The sequence below is a fragment of the Schistocerca nitens genome, chromosome 2 (assembly GCF_023898315.1).
Source record: "Schistocerca nitens isolate TAMUIC-IGC-003100 chromosome 2, iqSchNite1.1, whole genome shotgun sequence".
Taxonomy (NCBI): Eukaryota; Metazoa; Arthropoda; class Insecta; order Orthoptera; family Acrididae; genus Schistocerca; species Schistocerca nitens.
In genome coordinates this window covers 269,663,772-269,677,924 of record NC_064615.1, presented here as the reverse complement: position 1 = coordinate 269,677,924, position 14,153 = coordinate 269,663,772, and the positions used below count along the sequence as shown (strand labels likewise).

The following is a 14,153-nucleotide window of genomic DNA, read 5'->3' as shown; positions in this document are numbered from 1 at the left end:
TGGTATGACGGCGGTACATGCTGTTAAACTGGATACAAATATCCAATCAACATGTTACATCACAGTTAACAGTAAACAGGTCACCTGATCGCGCCTCCACAGGTGAAATATTTTGGACTCGTCTCTATGTGTCGATTGTGGAGTAACGGACATGGACAAGCAGTATATCTGCTGTGGTGCAGCAGAAGACATGTGGCACTTGGTGCGACAAATTTTGGTGTATCTTCTACGAATGACCTCAGAACATATCACAACACAACTTCTATTTTTTCCAGATGAAATGTATTTCCTGTGGGTCCAAGAGCACATGGAGAACTACTCGTTTCACGATGGATCTAAAGATGTATTGGACTTTTAGGACTACCTACCAGAACGTCATTGTAGGATTATATGGAACCCAAAGTGCAGGCAATATTTTTCTGATTACTTAGGAAGCTCCCTATGTGACCCTCCATACAGATGGATCATCAACAGACAGAAGATACCATCGACTGAGCTGACAAGAACACAATTGGCTATCGGTGGAATAACCTACGACTTTTACGAAGACATACCTGGATTATCAAGCGCAATTAGAGCAGTGGCTCATGCTTCTGCATCATGCTACGTACCACATTTACATTTCCCCGTATATTAAGTCGGTGTAGCATAGTCCTGGGTTTGTTTTATTTACTCAGTGCACAATGTGGTGCTAGTAGTACGTATTTTAGTTTGGGTAAAAAAAATAAAAATAAAAAGTGTCCCACTATTGATTTCCCCTCACCATTCCTAATCCCTTCGCAGCAAGGGGGACAGCCTGACCAGGTCTCGGTTTATAAAAAGGTTTGTCAGGGACAGTGTGTGCAGCTCATTAGAAAAAGTACCCAGAGGCCTAGTATATAGACTTCTATGAAACAGACAATGGCCTTAATATACACTACTGGCCATTAAAATTGCTACACCACGAATATGACGTGCTACAGACGCGAAATTTAACCGACAGGAAGAAGATACTGTGATATGCAAATGATTAGCTTTTCAGAGCGTCCACACAAGGTTGGCGCCGGTGGCGACACCTACAACGTGCTGACATGAGGATAGTTTCCAACCGATTTCTCATACACAAACAGCAGTTGACCGGCGTTGCCTGGTGAAACATTGTTGTGATGCCTCGTGTAAGGAAGAGAAATGCGCACCATCACGTTTCCGACTTTGATAAAGGCCGGATTGTAGCCTATCGCGATTGCAGTTTATTGTATCGTGACATTGCTGCTCGCGTTAGTCAGGATCCAATGGCTGTTAGCAGAATATTGAATCGGTGGGTTCGGGAGGGTAATACGGAACGCCGTGCTGGATCCAACGGCCTCGTATCACTAGCAGTCGAGATGACAGGCATCTTATCCGCATGGCTGTAACGGATCGTGCAGCCACGTCGCAATCCCTGAGTCAGCAGATGGGGACGTTTGCAAGACGACAACCATCTGCACGAACAGTTCGACGACGTTTGCAGCAGCATGGACTATCAGCTCGGAGACCATGGCTGCGGCTACCCTTGACGCTGAATCACAGACAGGAGCGCCTGCGATGGTGTACTCAACGCCGAACCTGGGTGCACGAATGGCAAAACGTCATTTTTTCGGATGAATCCAAGTTCTGTTTACAGCATCATGATGGTCGCATCCGTGTTCGGTGACATCGCGGTGAACGCACATTGGAAGCGTGTATTCGTCATCGCCATACTGGCGTATCACCTTGCGTGATGGTAGTGGGTGCCATTGGTTACACGTCTCGGTCACCTCTTATTCGCATTGACGGCACTCTGAACAGTGGACGTTACATTTCAGATGTGTTACGATCCGTGGCTCTACACTCGATCCCTGTGAAACCCTACATTTTAGCAGGATAATGCACGACCGCATGTTGCAGGTCCTGTACGGGCCTTTCTGGATACAGAAAATGTTCGACTGCTGCCCTGGCCAGCACATTCTCCAGATCTCTCACCAATTGAAAACGTCTGGTCAATGGTGGCCGAGCAACTGGTTCGTCACAATACGCCAGTCACTACTCTTGATGAACTGTGGTATCGTGTTGAAGCTGCATGGTCAGCTGTATCTGTACACGTCATCCAAGTTCTGTTTGACTCAATGCCCAGTCGTATCAAGGCCGTCATTATGGCCAGAGGTGGTTGTTCTGGGTACTGATTTCTCAGGATCTATGACCCAAATTGCGTGAAAATGTAATCACATGTCAGTTCTAGTATAATCTATTTGTACAATGAATACCCGTTTATCATCTGCAGTTCTTCTTGGTGTAGCAATTTTAATGGCCAGTAGTGTATTTTGTGTGAAGCTCACCTAAAAACCTCACTTTAACGTGTTTTATGAGGAATCCACCGAAAATGACTGGTATTTCTTCATGTGCAATTGGGGTGTCGGTCCACCTGCAATTCATAAAAATGGAAACATCATTTAGGTTCCACGCCCAGATCTATATCTTCTATCCAAAATGAATTTTCACTCTGCAGCAGAGTGTATACTGATTTGAAACTTGCTGCTAGATTGAAACTGTGTGCCAGACCAGCATTCGAACATAGCCCATCCTCACTGCTTTATTACCACCAGTACCTTCCAAACTTCATTGAAACTCTCCTGGATACCTTATGAGACTTGCGCTATTGGAACATATGGTATTGTGCAGATATGGCTTAGCCACAGCCTGGGTGAAGTTTGGAATGTAGGAGAAGAGGTACTGATGGAAATAAAGTTGTGAGGAGGGTAATCGATACAGCACTTGCTCATGAAAGGCAAAGGACCCGAGTTCGATCCCCAGTCTGCCACACAGTTTAAATCTGCCAGTAACTTTCAGATCAGCGCACACTTCATTGGAGGGTAATATTTCTTCCTGGAATCAATTCTCCAGTGGCTAAATCATTTCTCTGCAACATCCTTTCTTCCATGAGAGCTAGTCCCTCAATGTATGCATGTGGACTTGTGTGAAGGTGGAATGTGGGAGATGTACTGGTTGAAATAAAGTGGTGAGGGTGGTTCGTGAGTCATGCTTGGGTAGCTCTGTCAATAGCGCACTTGTGCACGAATGGCAAAGGTCCCATGTTCAAGTCTCTGTCCAGCAAACAGTTTTAATCTGCCAGGAAGTTTTATTTCTTGTGGCAATCACCCAAACACCAGTCATCCAAAGCCATGTGAATGTTTCCTGTTCACTAAAGAGTAAATTAATTTGAAAGCAGTTTTGAAGCTGAGACCTGAGTAGTGGAGCTGTGGTAGATACTGAACATAGAAGGTGGCAGTGAGCCACAGTGCTGCGTGTTCTGTTGCAGATCTGGAAAGGCACAGGTGGTTCGCTCCAAACAGTACCTGCACTACACGCGCTACTACAGCCACCGCATGGGCCTCACCGCGCTGCTCAACCCACAGCTGCACGACTACTGGGTCAACTCACTCTTCTCCAGTGGCGTCAGGGTGCGTACTACTCCGCTGTTCAGCCTCGTAATAGGACCACCTACGTCCAGCACAGCATAACTTTGGTAGTATGTGTAGGAGTGGGGTTTCTAGAAAGGGTCAGCAGCGTTTCAATCACAATAAATAGGCTACGGCTTAGCTGGGCCATCAGCACTAGGCTGGAAGTGTCTTACACGATGCTACTTTAGACATGATTGCTGCTGTCTCAGCAGCAGCTGACTGTCACGGTTGTACAACACTGCTGTCTGAGGTTGTAGTGCCTGGGGCATTTGTGAGGCAGGGAGGCACAGGTAATACTGAACCCCAGATCACAGTGCACAACGAGCAGCCGATTAACCAATAACAGCTTCCCAGCAGATTCTGAATGGATAGATTATACAGCTGCATGGGGCTGAACAGCTCAGTCCCAGTCAATGCCAAATGTATCACACGACAGCTGTCTGAGTACAGTGACCATGTGGCTCATTTGGATACACACACATCAGAAAAAAGTTTCGCATCACCTTGGTTCCGAGAGTTCCAGAACCAGTGCAGAAAATTGTAATAGAGATCAAAATAAACATTATTTCCGCCCTTTGGATTGCTCATGAAAACCACACATTGCATGTTGTTCCACCATACAGTAAGACCTTCAGAAGTGGTGATCCAGATTGCTGTACAGACCAGTACCTCTAATACTTAGTAGCATGTCCTCTTGCATTAATGAATGCCTGTATTCGCCGTGGCATACTATCCAAAAGTTTATCAAGGCACTGTTGGTCCAGATTGTCCCACTCAATGGCGACTCGGCGTAGATCCCTCAGAGTGGTTGGTGGGTCACGTCGTCCATAAACAGCTCTTTTCAATTCCTCCCAGGCATGTTCGATAGGGTTCATGTCTGGGGAATATGCTGGCCACTAGTCGAGCAATGTCGTTATCCTAAAGGAAGTCATTCGCAAGATGTGGACGATGGGGGCGTGAATTGTCGTCCATGAAGTCGAATGCCTCGCTAATATGCTGCCAATACGATTCAACATCAGTCGGAGGATGGTATTCACGTATCGTACAGCCGTTATGGCGTCTTCCAAGACCACCAGCGGCGTACGTCGGCCCCACATAATGCCACACCAAAACAGCAGGGAACCTCCACCTTGCTGCACTCGCTGGACAGTGTGAATGGTTCAAATGGCTCTGAGCACTATGGGACTTAACATCTATGGTCATCAGTCCCCTAGAACTTAGAACTACTTAAACCTAACTAACCTAAGGACATCACACAACACCCAGCCATCACGAGGTAGAGAAAATCCCTGACCCCGCCGGGAATCGAACCCGGGAACCCGGGCGTGGGAAGCGAGAACGCTACCGCACGACCACGAGATGCGGGGTCGCTGGACAGTGTGTCTAAGGCATTCAGCCTGACCGGGTTGCCTCCAAACACGTCTCCGACGATTGTCTGGTTGAAGGCATATGCGACACTTATCGGTGAAGAGAACATGATGCCAATCCTAAGCGCTCCATTCGGCATGCTGCTGGGCTCATCTGTACCGCACTGCATGGTGTCTTGGTTGCAAAGCTGGACCTCGCCATGGATGTCAGGAGTGAAGTTGCGCATCATGCAGCCTATTGCGCACAGTTTGAGTCGTAACACGACGTCCTATGGCTGCACGAAAAGCGTTATTCAACATGGTGGCGTTGCCGTCAGGGTTCCTCCGAGCCGTAATCCATAGGTAGCGGTCATCCACTGCAGTAGTAGCCCATGGGCGGCCTGAGCGAGGTATGTCATCGACAGTTCCTGTCTCTCTGTATCTCGTCCATGCTTTGGTTCACTCCGAGGAGCCTGGACACTTCCCTTGTTGAGAGCCCTTCCTGCCACAAAGTAAAATTGGGGACGCGATCGAACCGCGGTATTGACCGACTAGGCATAGTTAACTACAGACTACGCGAGCCGTGTAACTCATTTCTGGTGGAATGACTGGAACTGGCCGGCTGTCAGACCCCCTCCGTCTAGTAGGCGCTGCTCATGCATGGTTGTTTACATCTTTGGGCGGGTTTAGTGACATCTCTGAACAGTCAAAGGAACTGTGTCTGTAATACAATATCCACAGTCAACGTCTGTCTTCAGGAGTTCTGGGAACCGGGGTGATGCAAAACTTTTTTTTTATGTGTGTACATACACTCAGCGTGTTCGGTCAGAGGGTTAGCTGCCCTCTGTAATAAAAAAAAAGAAATGACTGCATCAACAATGAACTTCAACGAGTGTCATGGGACGTCCGCCCCGAACAAATGTAACTAACAATAACGAACAAAATGAAATAAAAAAAGTGATCAGCGTGATTGACTGTCTTGTCCGGATCCAGGATCGATTCCCGGTACTGCCAAGGATTTTTCCTTCGTGGGTGATCTGGAACGGGGCCACACACGATCGTGATTCAAGAAAAAGTACAAAAGTGAAGCTGAAACCCATCCACACTCAGCACTCAGGATTGCTAGGACGTTGTCCATGGCATTCTCTCGTACTACCGCACAAAAATTTGCGACTGCACAATTTATTTCACACACTCGAGTGTTTTTGGTCCTCATTGACTGGCCTTGTTACACTATCGACTTAGTCCAGCTTTTACATATTGTAAGACTGACATTTGTGTGAATTTTACCTAACAATTTACTGAATTTTAATGTCATGCAATAAACAATTACTTCATTGTATTCGTCAGGCCTTCTGACCAGGAAACTAAAGTGCTTATAAGGGTTAAGTTTGGATCGAATTGTCAAAGTAATTAGCTTTAGCGTAATGTTTACAAAAGTCGCACTTCTTTCATTACCCTCAGAAGCACGTTTAAACTAATAATGTCAACGAGGTAACTGGGGACGTAATAGTACAGTCAGTAGAGAACAAGAAAGGTCGAATATCGGGAATAGTTCGTATAGTCTGAAATTTTTTTACAGTGGTAAGGAGGAGTGTCACGAACAAAATACTATAAATCTTACGTTAAATTTCCTACAAAAAGGTTTTCTTCATTTTTGTCTGTAGAACTAATAGTTTGCGCGTGGCGAACGAGAGCATATGAATATATCGCGTGTTGTTGACATAGGATTACGCGGCATGGGTAGGGTAGCTGAATCACGCTATATATGAACAAGACACTCTGATATTTATATGTTTGTAGTGATTTCGTCTTTGTGCGCTTTTAACCCTTTTGTCCAGATGCCAACCCGGTTCAATCAATACGTTATAAACAGGATTTGCTTGCAAACACAACCGCCAATCTGTGAGGGTCCCTGAATGCTGTTTTGATCGTCTGAATGACACTCAGAACTGGCCATCGGCATTGCTGGAAACTGTAGAAATATGCATATGATCCGCATGATAATTCTGACGTGGAGCATATCTCCGTAGAACGCGTCATGCAGCTGCCTTCTTATTTACAGACTATCGTAAGAATGGACGGTATTTAACGCAACTGTTGAAACAACACTCTTATTGACTCATCCTTACTCTGCTCGCCATTAAAATTGCAACGTCAAGAAATAAAACACATGTGGCTACATCTCAATGATTATACCACTCTTACTAGAATCTAATCATGACAGTCACTGTGCTAGTAAGTAGACTAACTGAAGACTCTCCAGAACTGTCCACGATAGCCCGCCTTCCACTGACGTGGCTTCTTTTATTATGGTGGCTTATGACGTAATCTCTACAGCGGCAAACATGCCCTACGTCAGAATTGCGCCATGTGAACGAAATGCATACTTCTGCAAGTTTCAGGAACGCCGAAGGCTAGTTTTCGGTATCATTCAGTGACTCAAAACAGCATTCAGGGACCCTCACAGATTGGCGGTTGTGTTTGCACGCGAATCCTGTTTATAACGTATTGATTGAACCGGGTTGGCATGGGGATACAAGGGTTAAAAACGCACAGAGACTAATATCAATACAAACATATCAAAATCGCTAGCTTCAGCTAGCAAGTGTGCAAATGAACGAATTAACAGGTTATTGCAGCACGACAAATAATTCGACAAGTCAATCGTTTATTACTGAAAGCGTAATGGGTACAGAATCACGCAGAAGTTGCAATAGAGGGTGTCATTTATTTTCACCTGTCTCGTAGACCTTTTTTTTTCTTTCTCTTGTTGTCATGTTAAAATTAGCTTCTTTTCTCAAAACAGCGGTGTTGGGCGCAATTTCACTTCCCTAACATGCTAATGCAGTTGTAGTTGCGACAGAATCCATGAACAGTCTGCTATTAATCACACAGTTGACGAGACGTAAGCAAATACTTTTTGAGAGGCTCATTCTCGGTATAAAAATAAAAGTGTGATTCCTTCATTTATGTTGTTACAAACAGATACTAATTCTCATTTCACCAGCTATCGATGGCCCATCGAAGAATTACTGTACATATTTCACTGAAAAAATCTGTAGTCACTCTTTATCGTATATTGCACACACGAAAAGCTTGTGCTTGCTATAAAAACAAAAGTGTGATTCCTTGAATTATATTGTTACAAATACATACTAATTCCCATTTTACCAGCTATCGATGGCCCTTCAAAAATTCATATTATTTTATTGAAAAAATCCTCTGTCACACATATATCGGAGTAGATAGTCAGCTATGCGGCAAAATGCTCTCCGCTTTGCAGTCATTCACTTGCCAAAAATTCGCTTCCGTATTTAACCGTTTATGAGACATGGGGAATGATACGAACATTTCACTTCCACCCTATCGTTTGCGCACACGATCGGAAGCGGGCCCACTACATACAATCCATTTTCTCGACAGTGGTGATATACATAGATCTCGTCTCACGTTTAAAGAGAAATTCAATGTGCTAGCTCCATTCTGCATGTAGCCATCTGTGAGCAAATATGCAACAGATTCAAATTCATCGCGACCCCTATTTTTCGTTACAAACTATTCGAATTTCGCCCAGTAACTTATTAAAAATATAGAAACATCACAGTAACTATGACCGTTAACGAAATGATAGGCAGTTCATCATGAAGCTGATGAATGATTTCTTTAAAATCATTTGGGAAACTCTGCAGTGCTCTCGGTGTCCAAGCCTCCATTCCCACCGTGTATCCAGGGAAGGCAGAGGATGTTACGTTCGTAATGGATGGGGCACACAGCACAGCAGGCGACGCTGCACCTTTGGAACAGAGGTGGTGAACTCGCCCAGCGCTGAGAATAAGAATGCCTTTCAGCACACAGGCCAAGTAATTTGCGCAAGCTCTAAATGGCAACACTGGGGTGAATGTTACATCGGGCCACTGTTTCTGTCACTGACTCGCTAGATGAATATGTATATTGAAAAAACTTCCCTGACTGCAGCCTGGTGACACCCTCGGCAACCCACAATATTTCGGCAGATTATATTCAAGGCACATATGCAGTGAGAGAGCGCTCAGCAAGGAAATTAAAATCTCACTGTGTGGGGCATATGCTGAAAGGCAAAATGCACACGTGCGCGCGCGCGCCCGTGTGTGTGTGTGTGTGTGTGTGTGTGTGTGTGTGTGTGTGTGTGTGTGCGCAACACTAACGCGAACACACAACCAAAGAAACGCCACCACTCAACCAAAGATGACCATTTTAGCGATTGTGAATATTAATCGCCAAAGGGTGAGGTAGCAGTAACCCATCCCTGTGTTTGCGTGGGGAGAGAACAGGATTCCAAGAAGATTTAAAACAAACTTCCATCTCTGTTTATAACATCACTTGATAATTTAATCTTAACTGCTTCCTTCATAACATTATCCCAATACAAGTTCATACCAAAATCTCCATATTGTTATACACCACAGGATAACTAGTGCAAAGGAAACGTTCTGGAATAGCAGACTTGCTCGGCTGTTTTAAGCATGTGTGACACTTATGCTCAATACACTGGTCTTCGATGGACCTAATGGTCTGACCAACATGTGACATGCCACAACTGCAAAAGATATGGTCGATACCCACCTTAAGCAAACTAGATCGTCCTTACAGGTCCTAAAAGGGCCTAAGCTAAGACAGTGGTCGAAACACAATTTGCACATCATATTTCCACACAGTTCGGCCAACCCTGTTTGAAATTCTCCCTCCATGAGGCAAAAAGACCATACACTTTCGTTTCACCTCTGTATTATTATCACTCACCCGATGCACGGTTGGTCAACATTGCAATGCACAGCAAATGTGTCTTTCACTATTACCATACTGATGAAAGGTGACTTCAAGGTGGGCTAACTCAGCTGGCAAACTTTCAGGGCCTGACATGACGTGGTCTTATGAAACAAGGAACGAGAACCCCTTCACACAGAGCACAATGGTGAAAACCATCAGAGTGAGGATACAAATCATTATGAGTTGGCTTCCTATAGATGGCTTGTCTCGATGTACCACCAACCTTCCATTTGGCCAACACATCAAGGAAGGGAAGGCAGCCACCTTTTTCCACCTCCATCGTGCATTGAATATTCGGTTGGATTGAATTCAGATATTCTAAACATCCATTTAAGTTCTCACTTCCATGAAGACAGACAATAAAAACATTGTCTTCACATCTGTAAAAGCATGCAGATTTGAAAGCCACCAAGGGGACATTACTCAAAATCTTCCATAAACAGATTGGCAGTAAAAAGTGACAGGGGTTCCCCATCGCAACTTCACCTATTTCTTCATGGAACTGATTACTGAATAAAAAGTAAATGAAACTCAACACATCTCGAAAAGTTGTGTCAAATTTATATATTCAGAAAACTATTGTTTTCGTGTCTTAACGAACGGTTATGATTGAGGTGATGTGAGATGCAATGAGACATGTTGCAATTGATGTCATGCACAGGACGATTACATCTGTGACACTCATATTTTCACAGGGGTGATACAACAAACAAGACACAGCAGGTGACAACAGCGTCACGTGTGGCACATTGCTTTCTGCCTCGTCACAAACAACTTCCAGGTGTGTCATACATCTAGTCAACACAGAAAAGAGGTATGACTCTCCTTCGAGCATTAAAAAGAATTTAGAAATGTTAGCTGCATTTGGCATGCAGCATAGTATCACCTAAAATGCATCAAACATAAATTGACCAGCGACTACATTTTTTGCTGCAAAGCTTTTAAAACTGTTTGGTATGTATTACTTAATTACAAAGTATCACTATAACTGTGGGCAACAGCGAAAAGATTATCAAGCTGTGGCAGCAGACTATTAGATTAAAAAAATCATTTTCTATGCCAAACAGTTTCCTCAAAATTGAATGGAAAAGATTGCATAGCAGAGAACACGTGCGACTGCCAAAACATTGGTCTTTAATTTCTTACACGGACAGTAAACGTTTTACTGAGTAAGCAACTACAGAGAAGGGTGTGACATTGCTTCAACTAAATAAAGCAGTTTTTTTTAGGCACATCAGATGACTAAATTTCCTTCCCCATGTATAGTGCGATGCAGCTGTATGAAGCAAGGTGCAATTTGTATTGCGCCGGGCAGTATGGCAGGTAATTCTATCGGTTCTGTATGGCTGTCTTCCCAGCACGGGATAATTAAGTTCCTTCAAGTAAGTTTCTACTTGCTTTACCAATGTGGGTTACTTATGCATTGTATCCCAAGTCGGATCACATGTGGTATGATATATTGTATTTCCTCAGTGAAAATCGCAACTTAATGTAACACTTGTTGTGTTAGCTTTATACCAACACTAATGAACAACTGCACTACTGGCCATTAAAATTGCTACACCGAGAAGAAATGCAGATGATAAACGGGTATTCATTGGACAAATATATTATACTAGAACTGACATGTGATTACATTTTCACGCAATTTGGATGCATAGATCCTGAGAAATCCGTACCCAGAACAACCACCTCTGGCCATAGTAACGGCCTCGATACGCCTGGGCATTGAGTCAAACAGAACTTGGATGGCGTGTACAGGTACAGCTGCCCATGCATCTTCAACACGATATCACAGTTCATCAAGAGTAGTGACTGGCGTATTGTGACGAACCAGTTGCTCGGCCACCATTGACCAGACGTTTTCAATTGGTGAGAGATCTGGAGAATGTGCTGGCCAAGGTAGCAGTCGAACATTTTCTGTATCCAGAAAGGCCCGTACAGGACCTGCAACATGCAGCCGTGCATTATCCTGCTGAAATGTAGGGTTTCCCAGGGATCGAATGAAGGGTAAAGCCACGGGTCATAACACATCTGAAATGTAATATCCACTGTTCAAAGTGCCGTCAATGCGAACAAGAGGTGACAGAGACATGTAAAAAATGGCACCCCATACCATCACGCAAGGTGATACGCCAGTATGGCGATGACAAAAACACGCTTCCAATGTGTGTTCACCGCGTTGTCGCCAAACACGGATGCGACCATCATGATGCTGTAAACAGAACTTGGATTCATCCGAAAAAATGACGTTCTGCCATTCGTGCACCCAGGTTCGTCGTTGAGTACACCATCGCAAGCGCTCCTGTCTGTGATGCAGCGTCAAGGGTAACCACAGCCATGGTCTCCAAGCTGATAGTCCATGCTGCTGCAAACGTCGTCGAACTGTTTGTGCAGATGGTTGTCGTCTTGCAAACGCCCCCATCTGTTGACTCAGGAATCGAGACGTGGCTGCACGATCCGTTACAGCCATGGGGATAAGATGCCCGTCATCTCGATTGCTAGGCTGTTGGGATCCACCACGGCGTTCCGTATTACCCTCCTGAACCCACCGATTCCATATTCTGCTAACAGTCATTGGATCTCGACCAACATGAGCAGCAATGTCGCGATACGATAAACCGCAATCGCGATAGGCTACAATCCGACATTTATCAAAGTCGGAAACGCGATGGTACAAAGCCGGCCGATGTGGCCAAGCGGTTCTAGGCGCTTCAGTCTGGAACAGCGCGACCGCTACGGTCGCAGGTTCGAATCCATCCTCGGGCATGGATGTGTGTGTTGTTCTTAGGCTAGTTAGGTTTAAGTAGTTCTAAGTTCTAGGGGACTGATGACCTCAGATGTTAAGTCCCATAGTGCTCAGAGCCATTTGAACCATTTTTTTGATGGTACGCATTTCTCCTTCTTACGCGAGGCATCACAACAACGTTTCACCAGGCAATGTTGACCAATTGCTGTTTGTGTATGAGAAATCGGTTGGAAACTTTCCTCATGTCAGCACGTTGTAGGTGTCGCCACCGGCGCTAACCTTGTGTGAATGCTCTGAAAAGCTAATCATTTGCATATCACAGCGTCTTCTTCCTGTCGGTTAAATTTCGCGTCTGTAGCACGTGATCTTCATGGTGTAGCAATTTTAATGGCCAGTAGTGTACATTGGTTTAAGAACCTTGGCTATACCTAAAGTAGCTTGTAACACTAAATGTTCAAGTCATTCACTACGGTCAGACACAGCACACTGCCCCTTGCCACTGTACGCAGCACCAGCACGCCCACCTTGTTTACGTGCAGCGGCACGGTCGGTCCAGATGCTGGTGCATGGGCCAGACGACTTCCCTGAGGATTCGCTGCTGGAGAAGGTGCTGCCCCCGGGCCACGAGCTGCTGCTGCGTCTGTCGGCCACGTTGTCGTACTGCACACGCGCCGTGCAGTCGGTGGCGCCGCAGGTGCGCGGATGCGTCTTCCCCGAGGAGCGCCACCTGCAACTCTTCTCCAGCTACAGTGCTGCCAACTGCCTGGCCCAGTGCCGCGCCAATGCCATCGTACGCCTCTGCCACTGCATGCCTTTCTACTACAGCAGTGCCGGTCAGTATCTCCCCATCCTCTGTCTGGGAGACCGAGGATGAACCGACGAAAAATTAACGTTCTTAAACCACTGAGTTTACGGAACTGGGTATTACATAGCTGAAAAGAGCAAATCAAAATGTTACACTAGTTGGTAGAAGTGATATAATGCATGCGTCAAGAGTACCGAGGACTGTACAAGCATAAGTCATTTAACGACAAGACTTTCATACATATACTGCTGAGCCTAAACATTACGACCTCGGTATGTATACTCCCCAAACTGCCTTGCAGTATGCGGCGGAGGGTACTTTGTGTACCACCATCACTTTCCCCGTTTCATGTTCCAGTATCAAATAGTTTGTGGGTAGATGGATAACTGGTAAGCCACCGTGTGAGCTCAGATCTTTCTAGTTTCATCTTCATGGTCTTCTCACAAGATATACATAGGAGAAAGCAATACATTGGTCGATTCTTCTAGGAATATACACTCTTGGAACTTTAACAATAGACAGCACCTTGATGCAGAACACCTCTGTTGCAGCTTCTACCACTGGAGTTCGCCAAGCATCTCCATGACACCTCCACACTTACTAAATGAACCTGTACCAAACATGCTCCTGTTCTTTCGATCTTCAGAATGTCATCTATCAGTCGCATCTGGTTCGAATCCCAGAATGACAAGGAAAATCATCGGTCATACGAGTGTTCATAAACTGCTTCCTTTGTTGACGGACCACACTTCCTGAGGATTCTTGCAGTTAATCTCAGTCTGGCATTTGCCTTACCCATGATTAATTTTGTGTGTTCATTCCACATCATAGCGCTTTGTATGCATACTCCTAGATATTTTATGAAAGTAACTGCTGCCAGATGGTTCTCTGTTTTTCCAGGAAAGCATCAAACACAGCAGTTAACTCATGTGTATCAGTAGTACCTCAATAGATATACAGCAGAATGCTGCCTTGACGAAAAAGATTAC

The 14,153-nt window shown here is 45.0% G+C and overlaps 1 protein-coding gene across 1 annotated transcript in view; it reads left to right on the top strand.

Annotated features, from left to right (window-relative positions):
- LOC126234978 (sodium channel protein Nach-like) overlaps nt 1-14,153 on the top strand; it is a 187,012-nt gene that overhangs the window by 113,292 nt on the left and 59,567 nt on the right. Inside the window, exons 6-7 of the mRNA XM_049943717.1 lie at nt 3,314-3,455; nt 12,916-13,192. Of these exons, the coding sequence (XP_049799674.1) occupies nt 3,314-3,455; nt 12,916-13,192 (419 nt within the window). The remainder of the gene's footprint in view (nt 1-3,313; nt 3,456-12,915; nt 13,193-14,153) is intronic.